This window comes from Manacus vitellinus, unplaced genomic scaffold, assembly GCF_001715985.3.
Source record: "Manacus vitellinus isolate BGI_N305 unplaced genomic scaffold, ASM171598v3 scaffold_3_pilon, whole genome shotgun sequence".
Classification (NCBI taxonomy): Eukaryota; Metazoa; Chordata; class Aves; order Passeriformes; family Pipridae; genus Manacus; species Manacus vitellinus.
In genome coordinates this window covers 39954653-39973735 of record NW_021940535.1, presented here as the reverse complement: position 1 = coordinate 39973735, position 19083 = coordinate 39954653, and the positions used below count along the sequence as shown (strand labels likewise).

General features: G+C 37.4%; 1 protein-coding gene across 6 annotated transcripts in view; it reads left to right on the top strand.

The window, feature by feature from the left end:
* MPP7 (membrane palmitoylated protein 7) overlaps nt 1-19083 on the top strand; it is a 142812-nt gene that overhangs the window by 83309 nt on the left and 40420 nt on the right. For all 6 annotated transcript variants that reach the window (XM_008930068.2, XM_018075641.1, XM_018075640.1 and 3 more), the window contains exons 5-6: nt 2329-2409; nt 16198-16329. In XM_008930068.2, the coding sequence (XP_008928316.2) occupies nt 2329-2409; nt 16198-16329 (213 nt within the window). The remainder of the gene's footprint in view (nt 1-2328; nt 2410-16197; nt 16330-19083) is intronic.

Genomic DNA, 19083 nt, shown 5'->3' with positions numbered 1-19083 from the left:
TTAATCCCATGCTGATGATCCAAACATCACTGGCAGTATAGGTCTATATGGCAGATGAGGCCTCTGGGTTGTTAGAAAGACTGTTCTGGCCAAAGAAGTTTCAGAACTTTCTCCAGAAGCTTTAAGATGAGGCCTGGTGCTCTCCATGTCACCAGCCTCACTCCACATCTTCCCCTCTCTGTAGTGGCAGAAGAATGTGGTGAAATGTTGTGGTTCCTTCAACAAAGAATCATAGAGGTGGTTCTCAAAGAGCTCTTCCTGCAGTGTTTGGCATAGGAGGTGATCAGCACGATTATGGTGTGCCCAAAGCATGCCATGGAGCTTCTACTACTGCTGATAGCTGTCACAGATCTCAGCAGTTCAACAACAAACAAAAATCCTCTCTAAAACTGCTAGAAGCACAACAGGTGATATCTGTTTGCTAATCTGGCAACATGACTTTGTCTTCCTCTTTCTTTATTAATATTTGTCTTTCTCCTCTTCTTCTATCACAAGGTGCTACATTTGCCTCAATTTTCCATTTTTATGGAAATATTTGGAAAAAAACAGATAAAGTGTATGAGGGAAAGCAAATTCATAACCATTTTATCTCTGAAGAAATACTTTTCTAAATTATGAGACTGAAATGTGTATTAAAGCAGTAGCAAAATACTCTTTCTGTGTCTCACTGTTCTAAACCTTATGTGCCTGCATTTGCATTTGCACCACCAAAGCCAATGCCAGTTCTGCTGGAGTTAATAGATGCTTGTGCACAATTCATCTGAGAGAAATGCTGAAGCCATCATTCCTACTGAGTGGTTACTAGTCTTCACCAGAGAAACACAAATGAATAGATTTTATTCTCTAGTGATGAGTAGTACAAGGTAAAGAATGAAAAGAGACCCAAGGGTAACCTGTGTCATATACCTGCTGTTATTGCTATCACAGAATATTTCCAGCTTTGCAGAGCTTTTCCATAGAACATGCAGACTAGATTGCATTCAGATTACCTCAATAGTTGGCTTTATGTATCTAAAATACTTCATTGTGACCTTTCCTACAGAGACTGTTTTCTAATCTTTTGGTATTAAGACAAAAATATTGTTAATATTAGCACTGATGTACTTGGTGGGTACTTTAGCTATGAATTATACTTAAAAGGCTGTGAAACTGTAGGTGATGAATTTTTGTTTGTCTGTTACACCTGTATTAATGTGAAGGTTAGAAAAAAGTATTCGAACCATGTCTGATGTCTATAATTGCTTCTAGATTTGTCTCTTAGATATATTTATGCAAAATATGTGTCCACCCATTTATCTTGAAAATTTATACAAAAGGAAAGTACAAATTTAAAATTAGGCTAGGCAAATAAAGTTACTTGCTGCAAATAGCCAATCTTTCTTTGAGACATTTTTATGATACTGATTTAATGCAAAGAAAATAAGTGATTATCTGAAATCACGTTTTGGATTATGAGCCATGTAGCTTCAGAATTTTAAACTGAAGTTCACGGTTGTGAAATGTATTTTAGCTTTTCCTTCTTCTGGAAAAATAGTTTGAGTCTGAAATCCTGCAGTATAATATGCCTCTTGAGTCCAAATTAGTTGAGAATGTCGTGATAAGGAAAACCCAAGACATGAGCCAAATAGCCATGGGATTAAATGTTAAACTGCTGCTCTATTGTTCACCAAGCCACAGTTTTATAGTATAACCAAACATAAATTACTGATCTTGTTGTTAGGACATAGTTTGTGCATTTTAAGGGCTTGAATTGCTGATGACCTGTTATAAACTATATTATGATTAACCCGCTTCACATTTAACAAGCTCCTTCCAGTGTATGTGTAAACATAATAAAAGGTTCAGATTGCCTGCACTGTAGGGGCACTTTGCTTTCTTATCCCAGTCCTAAACAGCACAGCTACTGTGGGTTTTTGGAAGCACTATGGATTTCACCACCTCATTCAAAACTGTTTTTTATAGACAGTGTCAAAGTTTGATCCAGTCGTTTTTACAAGCAGTTCTTTGTCTGCACGCAAAGGACTGTTCACTTAAATGAAGTGCTGGGATTTGCCCCCATGGCTATAAATCAGAATGTGATCTGGCTGCACCCTTGCCAGAAATGATTACTTGTGTTAAACTGAGCCAAAAGGCCTGGCTTAAATCTGGTCCACTGAGGGCCAGAAACAGAAGCGCGGTGATTGATGGTGTTTTCCTTCATGCTGGCTTCTGTTTGAACACGCTGGAAAGCAATAACCTTGAACAAGATAGATTTGGGGTTGTCACTGATGCACTGGGTAAAACAATGCTTTGCTAATGGTCTTTGTGTCGATTCCATCTCTCACCCAGCTGGCTGAGGAGCTGCAGAGCAAACCACTGAGCAGTGAGATCAGAGAGCTGTTGAAACTCCTCGCAAAACCCAATCTCAAGGTGAGGATGTGTTGCACCTGCAAAGTGCTTTCTGCATCTGCTTCCTCAGGCAGCTTGGGGGTTTGTCTGCTTTAATGACTCTGTGTTTGTGCTCGTAAGAAGGTACACGGGGTTAATCAGAAATACCTGTTATCAAGAAACACTTCTAATGTTGCCTGTTAAGTTATTATGCTGTTACTCATACTTACAAAGGAAATTAATTGTAAGGTCATCGCTTATTTGCAAAGGATATTCCAAAGAGTAGATATGTGATTTTTTTTTTCCTTTGGCTAACTTATTTTGCATGTGGTTCATAAAATTTGTTACAACTGTGCTTTTACTTGAAAGTTTTCAGCCATACCATTAATTTAATAGCAGCATGCATAAGTAGTGCAACCTGGTACTTGGGACAAAATTCCTGATGGGTAATATTTTTTAAAAAATTTAATTCTGAAAAGTTTCTATGAAATTCCTGGGCTTTTCTGTGGTGCTTTTGAGGAACTTGATATTTTTTGTCTGACAGTAGACTATAGAACCATTGAATTGCTGAGGTTGGAAGGAGGTTGTCTGGTTCAGTGTGGTGTTCAAAGCAGGGTCAACACCGAGTTCAGAGCAGATTGCTCAGGGCTTTCTCCCATCAGGTCTTGGAAATGCCTGGGAAGAGACATTCCACAAATGCTCTGTGCAGCCTCTTCCAATTCCTAATTATCCTCCTATTGAAAACCGTTTCCTTATATCCAGTCAGAACTTCCCCTGTGTATTGCTGATGCACAGTATCACATTATTTTTCAGTTGTTCAGAGAAGGAAGACCTTCGTGCTCTAGATGAGCATTGCAGTGGTAATTAAATGCAGTAGTTGATAAGTTTAGATGAAAACTGCAGAATGGAAAGGAGCCCTTTTAAAACAATTGGGCTTTTATATTACCTGTAAAACACTGATCACAAAACCTGAGACGCTATGAGATCTTCAAAGTGCTGCAAAATCTTAAAGATCAATTATACCTGCCTTTTAAAGATTTTTGCACTTTTGGTTTTTCCATAGTTTGTAAAGTGACAAGCTGTTTGTCTCTGAAGGGGTCAGCAATGCCAGTGGCCTATTGGGAGAGGATTTGTTGGTGCATCAAATTGCAGAGATCCTAAACTTCACTCTAGATGTTTCCTTAGTGACTGTCCATGTGTGGTTCATGCTTCTGGAGCTGTGGTGGGTTGAGTCTTAAGACAACTCATTTGCCACAACTGCATCTCTCCCTCTCCCTTTCTTGCTTTCACTCACTCTTCCCGTCTGTTCCTTGGTAGCAGTGCAATGCAATGTGATAATCTTAGTTGGATTTCATGGAAACAAGGGCCTTCCCCTCAGCGTGGTTAATATGACTGAACAACTGCAGTGACTTAGCAAATGTCTTTCTTGGCTGCTGGAGGAGGTGGCCAGCTGCAGGCTACCAAGCCCTTTGCATGGCCAGGCTGCCTAATCCTGCACAAGGCACAGATGTTTCCCTGCCCTGCTTAGCTTGCAGGTGGTTGTGTGAGGTAAGGGAAAGAACTGACAGTAGGTAAGATATTTTTGTCTGTCCATTGTCTTCACCTGCCATCTCATGGCAAACATGCCTCCGAGAGAAGGTAAGTTATCACTGCTCCCTCCTGCATCATGGTGACCCAGCGATTGTACTGCATCCTGTTAGAGGCTGTAGTTGAGATTCTTCTGTTGATTTCCCCTGCTCTCTCTTGGGCAGAGAAGGAAAAGAAGGAAGTTTCTGGGATTTAGTACTTCCAGTTCCTCCCCGAGATGCCCTCAGTCTGTTCAGTTGTATCTGAGATTATACCATACATTACATAAGTTTTTCTAGCCCTTCATTATTAGGTTGATGGCTAGAGAGTGTTTCTTTGTTTGTTTTGTTCTAGATTCCTGGGATTCCTGTCTAGAACAGCTCTTTTTCACACATCTGAAATTACTTGGGATAACTGATCCATCTTTTCCAATTAGGTTCCATAGACCTTATCTGAAAACACATATGGCTTAGTTTGGGATTGACCTAGGCTCGCTATATGTTATTCTGTTGGGGAAACTTTCCCCTCCTGACCTGGTTTATAACTGCAGTGTTAGCTGGAGCTGGGAGAGCTTCCACTTTCCTACAGCTCTGCTCTCATGTTTATGGCATGGGGAAGGATAGTCAGGATTAGTTTACTGCACTACATCACTGCCTCCACAAGTCTGATGGTGTAAAGGGACGAGTCTAGCAAGGTGATTGTAACTTTACAGGTTTGGTTAACGTACCAAAAAAGGCTAGGAGAGGTTTCAAACAACTGTCTGATTAGATAAATATTTCTGTATTTTAATTCTGTTATACAAAGTTCCTTTATTGAATATATTACTGAGTGTTTGCATCTGATGAGTAAAGCTTTGACGAATTTGTGGCACAGATTTTCATCCATAGAGAAGTGTTTTAAAGAAGAAATTAATTTCTGTGAGGCAATTTGTTTATCAGAGCTGAGATTTTCAAAATGTATTAAAAGTAATTCCAAGGTTTTGTCAGGTGCATTTTCTTTTGAAAAAAAAATAAATAATTGGGCATTTCTAGTCTTCTTAAAACTGCATTCAGTGTCCAGTTACACTGAGTGGGTTTTTTTCCTGTTCTCAAATGTGGCATCACTTACCGTAATTAAATGAACTAATAATGGTTGTGGTTTATCTTTTCTGATTAAAACAGGACTCTGGAAGTAGAACAGAGCACGTAGCTCTGGGAAATCAAGTGGATTTGTTTAACTGTGTGTTAGACATTTCATTTCTGTTCTAGATTTAAAATATAATTACAAAGCCCCATGGACAAAGGCCAGCCACACTTAGTATTTTTAATTTCCAGCAATGGATGAGGACTTAGAGTTTGCATTCTGTAATCTTGCTTTACCTTGTTAAGGGTATCAAGAAATAGAACAGTATTTCCATACCTTAGAACCCAAATCCAGTTGAATACAGTATTTTATTTTTAAGCAGACCAGAAATCAGCTCTTGGATATAGAATTATAGAATATCCTTAGTTGGAAGGGACCCACAAGGATCATCAAAGTCCAGCTCCCGGCTCTGCATTAGCCTTTTTTATGAGTCTCTACTGCTGATGACTGAGAGCACTATGCTTTTTTTTTTTAATAGCTACGTTATCTTGAGACAAAATATTTTGTCCATTGTTATGGAGTTGTATAAGTTGGAATATATTATTGGAAGACTTAAGATTCCAGACGTTAACACAAAATATATCTAAAAGGGAGTTTAATTCTTGATATTTAGTGGACATGTCACAACCAAGTTAGCAAAATGGCCTTACGTGTCGGTAGGGTTGGAAATGGGAAGAAGCGAAGAGGTCACTGGAGTTACTCTGTCAGTAACAGGGCAGAGCTCCAGGGAGACACACTGTAAGAAAAGAGATGTACATATGACAGATGATCAAGCTAAGAATGAAAGATCTTAAAGGTTCCAAATTCTCCTCCACTTTTAATTAAAAATTGTCTTGAATAGTAGGTTTCAGTTCCTTTTCTATCAAGCTGGAAGAAGCTGTATTCTTTTTTGGAGAGTGCCATAGCACAAGAGCATAACTGTTATTTATTTTTAAAATTAGTTGATAAACTGAAACAACTGTAGGAATTAACATTTTCAGCACTTATTTAATTGGTGTGGGTATAAACAAAAAAGACTATAAAAGAACGAGCCATCTTTTAGTCCATTGAACAATGTTATCCCAATTATACTAACTTTGAAACGAGCTTGGGATATGTTATTCAGACCTAGTTCACTCTTACCTTTGTGCTTATAACAACAGTTACACTTCTGATAATTACATATCAAACTAAGCAAGTTACTATTTGAAGTTAATCTCTATTAGGGTAAATTTAGTGTGTTTTAAATTAATATAAAATATGTCCTTTTTGGTCATTGGTGTAATGGGCGGAACAATAATTATGTCAAAAGCTAATGCCACTGTGCTAAAACTATTCTGAAGGATGTTTATACCTTTTATGACCCAGAGGAAATTAAGCTTTTCCAATGGTGATTCTTCTTGTTTCAATGGAGTCTATCTTCTGTTTATGTGTGCTGAAAGTTTTGCCAGCTGCTAGTCTGAAACATAAAGCAGGTACCTAAGCAAGGGCACCAGGCAGGACTGTGAATGAGTTCAGTGCCTCATGGTGCACCAGAATGTAAAGTATTTGGGTCACTTTGGGCACTGTACCTGTAGCCATAGAGGGAACAAGAGGTGGACATACAGTATTTTTCTTGTCTTCTCTTTCATTACCATAGAATGAATAGAATTTTGGAGGTAACTTTAAGATAACTTGCTGAGTGAAGGGAAAACTGCTCTTGTGTGACTGGGAACATTGCTGTTCAGAGAAAATACAGATTCTGTGTTTTCAGTTTGTTTTTTTTTAATTGCTTTCAAATGGCAAAGATGCATACACCAGAGAACTGTAAATAGGATTTATGCTTTCTCTTTTCTTTGCAATTCATCTGAGGTACACTTGACTTTCAGTTTCACAAAATAATTTACATTTGTAAATATTTTCATCTAATTTCATCTCTTCAGCTTTCCTTCAGAATAGAACTGTGAGTTAAACAAAACCAAAACTGCAGATGATGAAGACAGGGTACTTTGTTCTTCATGTAAATGCTTCCTATGTTTGATTAGGTGTCCTTAAACAAAGAAATAGTACTTCTTTGAGCTTGAAGCATACCTTTAACCATGTCCTGTCCTGTTCTGTTTTTCTTGTATTACTGGGAAGTTTGTAAATTTTAGCCTTTATTTCATAAACAGCTGCTGATACCACCATCCATGCCATCTGAGGCTTACTGGATTTGCACAAGGGCCTAATAGACTCTTCAGATCAAAGTGCTACTTGTTCTTTTAACAAAGCAAATATTTAAAGACTTTATCAGCAGAGCCTTCTAAAGCTGCCCTGCAGTCACTGGCAAAAATCAACAGTATAAATTACTGTCCAGGAGACTGCAGGCTTTTTTCTACAAGAACTTTAACATCCAAAACACTGAAAGAAAATATTGCGCTATAATAATATAAAGCAAAATCCATTTTTGCTTTGAAAAGTTCATGAAGCATTTCATGTAGCATGTAATTAAAAAAAAATCTTAATCTGAACTTTATTTTCTTTCCAACATTTCCTTTGTATTTAGACCTGTTGAGGATTTTCCATCAGGGCTTTTTCATTGAACTAGGTGTTTTCTGCAAAGTCAACATTTTCCACTGGAAATTCTTGGGATTTGCCTACAACTGTTCAGGTTTTGCATCTGGGGAACTCAAATACAGATTTCAGGTCGGTTAACATCTGAGCTACATTTAGGCTGCTACTGTATCCTAGGCACTAGGAGGACCTTTTGGCCCTGTCCTGTTAGAGGCCTGTTTTCCCAGATGCACCAATGTTTTCTACTTTTGCACGTGTCCTGAGACACTGTTCTCCTCCTCTTTAAGAAATATTCATGCTCACAAATGGTAACACAAACTACAGTATCTGTCCAGGGAGCAGGATTTACCATGATTTATAACTATTTTCTCATCAGTTTATTGGTAGGACTGGTTATAGGAATTGTGCTCTTACATGAAGAGATTTTACTAAACAAATTGCTTTAGCTTTATTAATATGGTGAGCTGGAGTGCATTGTATTTCATATGTCAACTGAAAAGTTACCCACATAATCCTCACTTGCAAAATCAGATGCCATTAATTTGTAAACCTGCAAGAGCCTGCTTGATTTTTGATGGTATGCTGTGAAATATCAACAGGGAGAGAGAAATATTTATATTCCCCCCTAAGTAATAGATGCAAATTACTGCAACGATCAGCAAGGGCCACAGCGTTGATGGTTTGATAACGTTGGTTCATGGATAGCCCATAGATGTTCTGAGCATACCAGCCATGAAGCTGGGGCAGAGGAGACTTTTGTTGGCAAATGACTGAGATCCTTGTGCCCAGTGTTTCCTGTCTTTAAACTATGCCACTTTGGAAAACTGACCATCACACATTTTGGCAGCTGAGTTAGAGGACAAGTAGATTTTCTTCTTAGCTGTTTTTAACTTTAGACCTTGACTTCCGATTTCCGTTTCTGCTTGCACCCATAATTCAAAAAAGTCTTTTCAAGAAAACCTTTTTGGGTGGGGAGTGCTGGCAGAATATGTTGCTGTCTTTATTTTTGGAATGTTCGTGCTCCTGGGATGGAATAAGTAAAACAAAAATATAATAACAAAATAGTCCTTTTAAAAACACCAAGAAAAACCTTGATTTTTAACATCTGTCAGGCAGAGAAGCAGTTGTGGCACACTTATTGTGGTAGGAACTGACAGAGCATACATATAACAGTGTACAACATATCATAAGCATAGATATAAAATGGTGTAGAGGACATGGAAGAATAGTGCATGAATATATTTAGTAACAATCATCATATTACTCTGGACATGCTCTCGGGTCTGTCTCCTGATAACTCAGCTGATGTCCCATGGAGAGCTTGTCTGTCGGTCTTAGATGTACAGATATGAGAATGCTCCCTAGCAGCCAACATATAACAAACAAAGTGGTAGATATCATAAACAAAAGTGAAGCCAGGCAAGCTGGCAGCATAAAATATAAAATTTGAAAAGTAAATCAAATAAATTCTTTGGGTTTATATATATATACACTCTGTGACTCCGTGACTTTCCCACATGAGGGAACTGACTCACACCCAGCTAAGAATGTTGAATTGCATACCTATAACTGTAGCATTCAGATACAGCACATAGAAGTTGGCAACATTGCTAAAGCTGGTAATGTAGAAGAAGGAAAAAATCACTACAGATAAAGTCACATCCCTTTCAAGTAGCAATTCCATTCAGGTCCTGAAAACAGACTAGTGAAAATGGAGAAACTGCATAATATGAAGCAAATAGTCTCTTTTTTGGATGTCATCTTTTTATGCTGCTTTTTCTTTCAGTGGTGCTGTTCCTTTGCAATTGCTGGGCTGTATTGTATTTGAACTCTCCGTTCAAACAATCTCCTGTTTATAGTTAGGTTCCCATGTAGTAGGAGTACTTTGTGGCTGAATTTAAGACCTCCTTACCATAGATGAAGATATGTTATTATTTTCTGGAAGAATTAAGTTTATTCAGATTCTTAACCTTATGGATCGATAATTTTTTTTTCTTTTAAAGATTTAGGCATCATGCTGATGTCAAAGGCTGGATTGTTCCTAAAGACACTTTTTCAGAAAAGGCAACTGCAACCTCAGCTTTTAGTTTTCTTTAGTTTATATTTTCGTATGATTTCTTTGGGGTGTCATCAGGTTGTTTTTAACCAAGAAAAGGTGCATACTACCACTGCAGACACTTAATATTGTTGTAAAGCTGCTGCTTCTTCAAAAAAGGAATTGATTAAGGATTGCCAAGATATTGAAAGAGTGCTCCTGTCTCAGCATTTTCCACTATGAAAACCATCCATTTGTGCTCTTGGAAGTGACTTAAACAGGGTTTAAAGCTTCAAGGATACTTTAGCGACATGAATCACGTTGCGAATGTAAAGTGTAAAGTAGACTGTTCAAATTCTTCACTAGTGATTTAAAATCAGTGCTTTTTCTGCTGTTATCCACAACTGAGAAAAAAACCAGGGCTGTCATCTGGAAGAATATTAACACCTTTACCAGATGACACAGATGGACAGACTACGTGTTTCTGTGAACACTGAGAAGAGTTTGACTTTGGAAGCATCTCCAGGGGCTGTGAACACTGAGCCAGAGGAAGCAGGAGTCTGAAGATGCAGAAAGTTCATTTTTCTGTTGGCTGTTTCTGTCTGGCTACCAGCTGCAGGTAAACCCATCAGTTCAGACTGGTGAATCTGAAATCAAGAGACGGCATTTTCAGGCAAGGAAATTACCCTTTCGTGAGAGGAAGTTCATATAGTCATGAATAAAGTCCACTGCAGTAAAGAGGAAAAAGTAATATATGCTGAATATTGATCCAACTGAAATGTTGCTGTGCTAAGAACATTATTCTACAGTAGATATTAAGAACTCAAAACCACACATGTACAGTATGTATTTTAAATATTTTGAATCACTACTGTGACCCAGCTGCATCAAAGTCAGATTGGAAGGGAAAGGGATTTAATTGCCAGCTGGACAAGCTTGAACTAGAGGGCAACTCTGGTTTAAGTACAGATGGGACAGTTGCAAGCATGGAATGTTATTTTCTCTTTTGTACATACATAACTGCTGTCTTCTCATGCAATGTATCATCTCTGGGTATTTTATAAAGAATATACAGGAAAAATATATCATTTTAAGGATGAAAAGAAGTAAATGAACCCGGATTTTTTGCCCATTAATTAGTACATCCATTGATTTTCTGATCACGAACAGAAAATTGTGCTTAATTTAAAGGATCTTATTTCATTTTTCTTACCATCAATGCCAAAGGTTTTTTACTTACAATGGTCAAATAGTGTAAGTGATCCTCAATAGCAAAAGCAAACTGATTTAACTGGCAGTTAACTGATTTCTTTAACATTGTGTACTCTGTCTATTTGTCTTGGGAATTTTGTGTAGAACAGAAAAGGATTAGATTAGTGCAGCATCAGAAGGAATCTCTGCTAGATACTGATTACTGTAGTTTTTATACTCCCTCAGTGATTCTGCTGCCCCCCAAAATATTCAGTTTGCTGTTAGCCCAGCCATCCTCTGGCCACTTCAACAGCACAACCGAGTTTCTACTGCCTGTAGTTTTATTGCTTGCTTCTGCTTCTAGATTATGCTTCATGCTTTAGCCAGGCTGAAGAATTCAGCTAATGTGGTTGTTCTTATCTGTTAGTTGAGATACCTGTTCTCACCTGCCTTTCTTGTTATCTTATTAACCCATATTTTGCATCAGAATTAGGGTTGCACATACTCCCTTAACAGGCAGTGTTGGTAGTTAAGAGACTGCCATGTGCTGCTGATTTCTGAGGGCTGTTTTACCACCCATTTGTTGGGGAATAGAATTAGTGGGATGGAATTCATCAATACATCCATGTAAAGTCATGTACTCAAAATAGTAGGTTTAAAGAGTAATTCTCCTATAGAAGAAAGGTTGTTCCCCCATCTCTTATCAAACTTCTTATCTCCCCTTTTCCCTGTTAATTTTGTGCTGCTTACCAGTTGTTCTTAAATGTATAGCTTGATTCTGAAACCTCATGTTTTTATCCCTTTCCTCTCCAAACTGTTCTCAAGTCAAATTGATTTTCTGTGCCTGGAGTCTGTATGCCATCACCATCATGCTTCAGCTTTCTGCTGGTTTATTCTTCTGCTTTCTAAATTCCTGCACATGTTTGGCTTTTGTGACTCCCGTGCATCTCCTTCCATTCTGATGCTCTTGACGGTCTTTCCTTCAGTGGGTTCAGTCTCTTCCCAACTCTTTCACCTTTTCCTCTTTGACGCCTGTTGCTGGATGACTTGACTTTAATTTTGTGCAAGTTACTCATAAACTAAACTTTCCAATCTTGAATAATTTTCTCAACCAGCATTTTCATCTTGTCTTTATTTCATCTGTAACCTTATCACAAAGGAAAACATATTGTGGCTAGAGCTCTCTGGAGGATGAGCTCTGCCAAGTGAGTTCAGAGCACATTGCTGTGGCTGCTGCTGAGGTTACTTTTCTCCTCCAGTGAAACTTCTCTGTACCAGCCTCAGTGGTAGTTACTGGCACCATGGCAAAGCAAAGAGGTGGGAAAATACCTCTGTCTCACCTGATGGAGTTCAAGCTGAACTGCCAGAGGAGGTGGCTGGTGCTAATGATCCAAGCTGTGGACTGGGACAGCAAAGTCATGGGCCATTTTGTTCCATTCTGCTGACTGTGCTGCCAGGGCAGTGATCTGCTCCGTAGGCACGGTGGCCAGCTGCTGGGTTGGCAGTGTCACAGGCTGCTGCAGCTGTTGGCTTTCATGAAGGTTGGTTTGAGTCCCTACAAATTTTCTGTCGACGACTATTCACTGTTTAAATTTCTAATCTTGTTTTTTTCCAAGTACTATTAAGAAAGAGGCTGCTTTTGTTTCTTTGCCCATTCTGTCTTGCTTCCTTACCTTACTATTTTCTGAAATGATTTTTTAGACTACTCAATGCAAAATACCTATGAAAAGCAAAGCTCAAATGGAGATTTTTTTTTTAATAATGAGAATTAAAAAACATAAGGAGCTGTGTTGATGAGTCAGGGGCTACTTGGCGTATCCGTACTCTTACGGATCTCAAAACATAAACAGAAGCAAGAAATAATGTAGCATTTGTCATTGTTTTAGAGGAGCAAAAGCATACTCAGTGTAGGTAAGTAATACACATTTTTCAAAGTGTAGAACTGTTTTCATTAATAACAGTCTCAATTTAAATAAACATTTAAAGTTTCAGAACAGTTTAAGAAAAAGAACTTAGAATGTTTCCAATGTCAGATTTTCTTTATGTAAGTTGATAGTGTAAAATTTCAATTTATAAACTGTGAAATGATCAGCGATAGTTTTAATATGAAAAATAAGCACTAGTTATTAGACATTTCAGAGGTTTGATGAAGGTATTCGTTTCCAGCTAGATCATGTCTAAGAATTTAGCTGAACATCAATATTTATATTTAGGTAGTGCAGGAGCTTGAATCATACCTTCTTTCAAGTCCTAAATATGGACCATGTTTACATTAGTGAATCATAAATATAGAACTTAGAGCTGAAATAAAATCTTTTTCTCCAGAGGTGCTTAAATATACATGACCCAAATCTTGGATCCAGTGTGCATAGTTCCGAAGAGCTGTGTATTTGAAAACAAAACCAAAACATTAAAAAGAAATAAAAATTGATCTGCACTTCTAGCAGTCTCTTTTGACACGTAAAAAATTAGTATAGTGGAAATTAGTAAGTTGATAATTTCTTATGTACAAAAAGAGAACATTGTTACCTTTGCATTGCCTTGTGCATTTACTGCAAAATTATTCTGGGTAAATCTTAATCATCTTAGGATCATCTTAGGATCTTGGCATTTGTAATTTGTTTGCTTTTTAAAAAGTCCCAAACTTTCCTATACAAGTCTAGTCCAATACATAGTTTTTTGGACTAAGTGGAATGGTACAAAGATACTGCTGAAGAAATGTTGCTTTACTCTGTGAATACAGTTGTTTCTTTATGTGTTCAAAATATACAGAAGTGCTCTCTAGGACAGGCTCTGATAACTTCTAGTTGAATACATTAAATGAAATCAAAATGCATTTTTAAGTTTTGTTTCCAAATTAGTGCACAAAATCTGTGCTGATGACTGTTTCAAGTGCAACTACAGTGGACAGAGAATAGTGTGGCATAAGAAGCAGTGATGGAAGACAAACAGGTTCAGTGTGCAGCATAAACAAATTTGTGATGACAGAACCTCTTCTGAAAGTTTGAGAAAAGGCACATTGTTTCTGGCATTCCTACTCTTATCTAAAATATGTATCTTTGTACTGAGATAAAGTAGTGCTGGAGTTTGGGGAAAAAATTTTACATTGCAAACTGTAGTATGCTGTGGTTTGATATGTTCTTTGGGAGAAGAAGGGAGTGGGTTGATAAGTTCCAGTCATTGTGAGTGAAGAAAAGCATCATAAATAGCAGACATTGATTGACATTGGTTTATAATGCTTGGGATGCATCCTTGTTCTGCATGGAGTATCCAGGAGCCTAAACTGGCAGTGAGAGCAGGGAAGTATCTCATTAACACTGGTGGCATAATTCAGTGGAGTAGTGGACAGAATCTATTTCACAAATTTCATTGTTAAGGGCAGGTTCTTTTGAACATGTTTTAAGTGGCTGCCTTTTACTCTGAAAATGGTGCTTTAGATTATTTTCATCTGTTTTCTCTATCTACCTGATTGTTTTTAAACTGCAATATAGAACCTCATTAAATTGAACCAGTCCATGAATGTGCCCTAGCTTTATGTGGAAAAATGTAATTGCAGAGTTTTAGAAGTCTTAACTGTAAGTAGCCTGTAGTGAAAGCAAACATTACTTTTGTTTTAGTATATCTTTGATATTTCACATACATCTTAAGATGACTGCATGTGATTGCATGGCTTTTACATGTGTAATACCTCACAATAAACATTTCCAGGAGGTTCCATAATTGCTAACCTGGGGGTTTTAGCTCAGATCTAAAGTAAAACTTGTCTTTGGTTGGAGAAAGATGGTAATTTCTGATGGTAATTAGTACAAATTCATAATTATGTATTGGGAAGAAGACCAGAAGTAATTAGTGTGTTGAAGTATTTTTATCAAATTATACAATATAAAAATTAGTAAAACAATAACAATTTATCGTGAGGCAGGCATGATCTTCCTTTGTGTTTATTTTGTTGAAGCCCTAACTTGAAATTTAAACTTCAGAATTTCAAGATTACCATATGCTCTTTGCCTTCAGCTTTAGACATGATAGCTTGTAGCATTGCCTGGACATTGTTTTCTCTTGTTACAGTCTCCTCCATTCGTAAAAAATATCCTAGAGTAGCATAATGGAAGTGTCATGCTTTTTTAAAATGTTTGCATTGTCCTTGAGAACATACAGTTTCTGATCATTCGTGTACTCAGTCAAATTTTGTGTGCCTATTATTAAGTAGCAAGTAAATGACATCAGAGAAATGTAACAATTTTCTGGTCTTTATTAAGGAGTTTTTTCATAATCATTATTGTAATTGTTATAATTGATGAATTATTGCAGTCATTGATATGATACCTTCTAGTGTCATTCATGCCAACAACAGTGATGTGTTCTGCTTCATCCTAAACATTTTGACATTTTCAAAAATACTTTATTGTCGTGAAGGTTATCAATTTGCAAATTACTTCTGCTGTTCAAACTACAGCTTTTGTAATATTAACTCCTGGGAAAAATATCCAAGTACTTAGAGGCAACTATTTGAAAACAGAAGCAACTAAAAGAAGTAGATAGAATTACATGTATGACTGTTGCTGTTATTTCTGGTACAATGCACAGTTTTCTCTACAAAAGTAAAAGCATTATGTAACCATTTTTTCACCAGTTTAAAAGGTATTACAAATAATGTAGTCTTTTCAAAATAGAAAAGAACTTTAAGAGTTCTGTATCTAGAAAAAGCTGTGAATTTTATATTATCACTGAGGTTTTTGGGGGGGCATGTGGAGAATGAGCTTTCTATTTTCCATTGCCTTTCAAGACTTTTTATTTTCTGAAAGGTCATAAACACATGCCTAAATCAAATCTTTTTCAGCAGAATATTCCTCAATCTCAATAATGAATTCCATAGTAAATTAAAAATTCCCAAGAAAATTTGAGGCTCGTATGAAAGGGAGCTAGTATGAAAGGGATCCAGTAACCAGGGAAGCTTCCAGAGCTCCTGTGGAGGAAACAGTTGGGCAACATCCTCATGTCATGCATCTCATGGTTGAACAGAAGTCCTGGATAGGACTCCCTGCTGTATCAAAGAAACTTTTTATTTAGGGCAAGTATAATTATTGTCTTACTTCTGGAGACTTAGGTTTCCTCCTGCTCATAGTTCTTGTAATTTCAAGCTAATGTGCAAAGCATGTGGTATTTTTTGTGTATGAAGACAGTGTTCCCCATCCACAATTTACTACTGCATATATTGTATATATGGAAGCATATATTTTATGGAGTTGTTTCATCAGTTTGAAATGTGTTAAAACTGTATAAAAGAATTATATTCAGTCTACATGCATCACAGTAGTAGAGTCAGGCTATAAATAATATCTTCTGCTTTGCCTTCCCTAAACTTTTCAGATGCCAAATAATATACTGACTATTAATGTTTCCAGGCTTTGCTCTCTGTACATGATACTGTTGCTCAGAAGAACTATGATCCTGTCTTGCCCCCCATGCCTGATGATATTGATGAAGAAGAAGATTCAGTTAAAATAATTAGGCTTGTCAAAAACCGGGAGCCCTTGGTAGGTAACCCTGTCTTTTGGTTTGGGGTTTTGTGTTTGTGTGCAGGGTGGAGAGTGCTCAGATTATGAATGTGAATGGGTGACATTAACTTGAAATGTGGATAGACAGACATTAAATGTGTTATTCATAACATTGAGTAATACACTTGTGACTTCTATTTGCAGTCATTTTTAGTAAAGCATATGAAATGAATAATAAGATTTTGTTCATTCACGGTGTTTAAGCATTGTATATGTGAGCCAGTCTGCACATTTAGATCAATAACATATTCGTATTTTATCTTGAATTTGAATCATGAACTTATTTTAAAATGAGAGACAGAGAATGAATCCCCAAAGAAATCTTGACCTGTGTTGTGAACTGTGCCTGTTAGCATTCATGTAAAAAAATGTGACCTTTCAATACACTGAAAAGAAAGCATAAAAACATATTTTAAAATACTTGAATTGAAATCTGGGCAAATTTAAGATGTCTGTTGTTGTACTTTGCATTATGAATACTAGAAAGGTAATATCTTCATGGGGATATCTGGAAAAATGAAAGGACTAAACCTAGGTTGTATTACAAGAATATTAAAATACTGATTTGGTTATTTTTATTTGCTGTAGAGTGGGAGTCATCTTGTATAAAATTTAACTATATTCTTTTTCTCCTACAAACCAGTTAGAGCTTTGTTTTATGTTCTACTGGCTATTTGTTTTAATGGATAGCAATCCTGGGGAAATATCTGCAAAGTTACTTTGAGAAAGTCATGATTTTGTACTTGAGATGACGGTGGGAGAGCGATGCCTCTGTTAGACATACAGGGGTAGCTTGTCCCCTACTGTCACCCTAATTCTTGAAGGATTTCTGGCATCAGTAAACAAGAAATGGATTTTCATTTTGACAGACTGTAGGTGACTGTGGGCATAATTACAAGTTTGACCATATGGAGAGTTTTTACTGTTTTAACATACTAAATACTTTCCCCCCAAATATTTAAATCATGACTTTAAGCTTTTTATTTTTTTTTGTCAAAGAAATTATTTGAGGAAGAAAACAAACTTGCTTTCCTGTTTAGTATCAGCAAGATTATTCATTCTGAAAGATGTGTGGAAATTTGAACATACAGTATGAATTGAGGCCTAATTGAGCATCTTATTTTTAGTATTAATGAAAACACCCTTTTTTTCTAATTTGTCAGAAAAAACTTAATAAAATCTTAATTTACATAGTTTCATATTACAAACATGATTCATTACTAATACTTTTGAGTTGAATGCCATGTTAATAGTATCCCAAAATGGACTGGATAATTGTAACTTTTAAAACAAAACTGAGAGATTTTCTGAAAATGCGTATGAAATATATACTCTGTTTATTGGCTTTTGAGATTTTAAACTCTCTTAAAGGGATGCACAGAGTTGCCTAAGCTAAAGGTTATCCTTGTACTGTTGCTCCACTTTCACTGTTGCCCATTCACTCCTGTGGGACACTGAGCTCTTCCAGGTTCCTGTGTGTCTGTTTAACCCCAGCCGGCAGCTCAGCCCCACTCAGCTGCTCACTCACTTTCCCCAGTGGGATGGGGGAGAGAATCTGAAGGGTGAACATGAGAAAACTGGTGGGTTGAGATAAACAGTTTAATAGGTAAGGCAAAAGCTTCACGTGCAAGCAAAGTGAAGGAAGGAATTCATTCACCGCTTCCTGTGGGCAGGCAGGTGTTCAGCCATGCCTAGGATGGCAGGGCTTCATCAGCTGTAACTGTTTCTTGGAAAGAAAAATAACATCACTCCAAACATCCTCCCTTCCTCTTTCTTCCCCCAGTTTTATTGCTGAGCATGACAGCATATGGTGTAGGATATCTATCTCCCTGATCAGGTGGGGTTGGCTGTCCCGGGTGTGCCCCCCGAACTGCTTGTGCACTGTGCACCCTCAACCTCCTCACTAGTGAGGTGGGGAGCAGGAAAGGCCTTGAGTGTTCAAGCACTACTCAGCATTAGCTAAATCATCCATGTTATCAACACTGTTTTATCACAAATCTAAAACACAGCACCATATGAGCCATCATGAAGAAAATTAACCCTATCCCAGCCAAAACCAGTACATTCCCTTAAAAGGTGCATCCACACTTAGCACAACTCTTGTGCTAAGGAGGTAACAAGGTAACAGAGGAGGGTTTTTAGATGTTTTACTAGACACTACAAGTACATGTCATGAACGCTGTTACAGCTGAAAATAGTTTCCTAACCCTACAATAAACAATAAACAAACCCAGCAATAAAGACTAAGTTCCAAACATTCATTTCTTCAGTTTAAGATTCTTTGTTTATTTACCAAGGCAAAACCAGCCTTATAGTGGAATCTGCCATAGATCTGTGCTACTAGGAGGAGGCAAAGGGCGTGAGCTAATTGCAGCCTACAACTACTTGAGAGGGGGGAGCTCCCGAGGACAGTAAAGGCAAACTCCTCAGCAGTGAAAGGTGCTAAAACACTGAGCAGTGGCCACAAGTTGCAGCCCTGGGAGGTTTAAATGAAGAATTAATATATGTATTTCATTAGGTGGGAAGTTCAGAACTGGTGCAGACTAACAGACTTGTGGAATCTCCAACCTATTCCATAAGGAAATGGCTGGACTGGGCTGGCAGTAGTCCTGCCCTGAGCAGGAGATTGGCCTGAATGACTTCCAAAAGCTGTCCTTTATTCAGCATTTCTAAGGTTGTACCTTATCTGTATGGGAAGGGTGTATTTGTGATCTTTCCAGATCCTCAACCTAT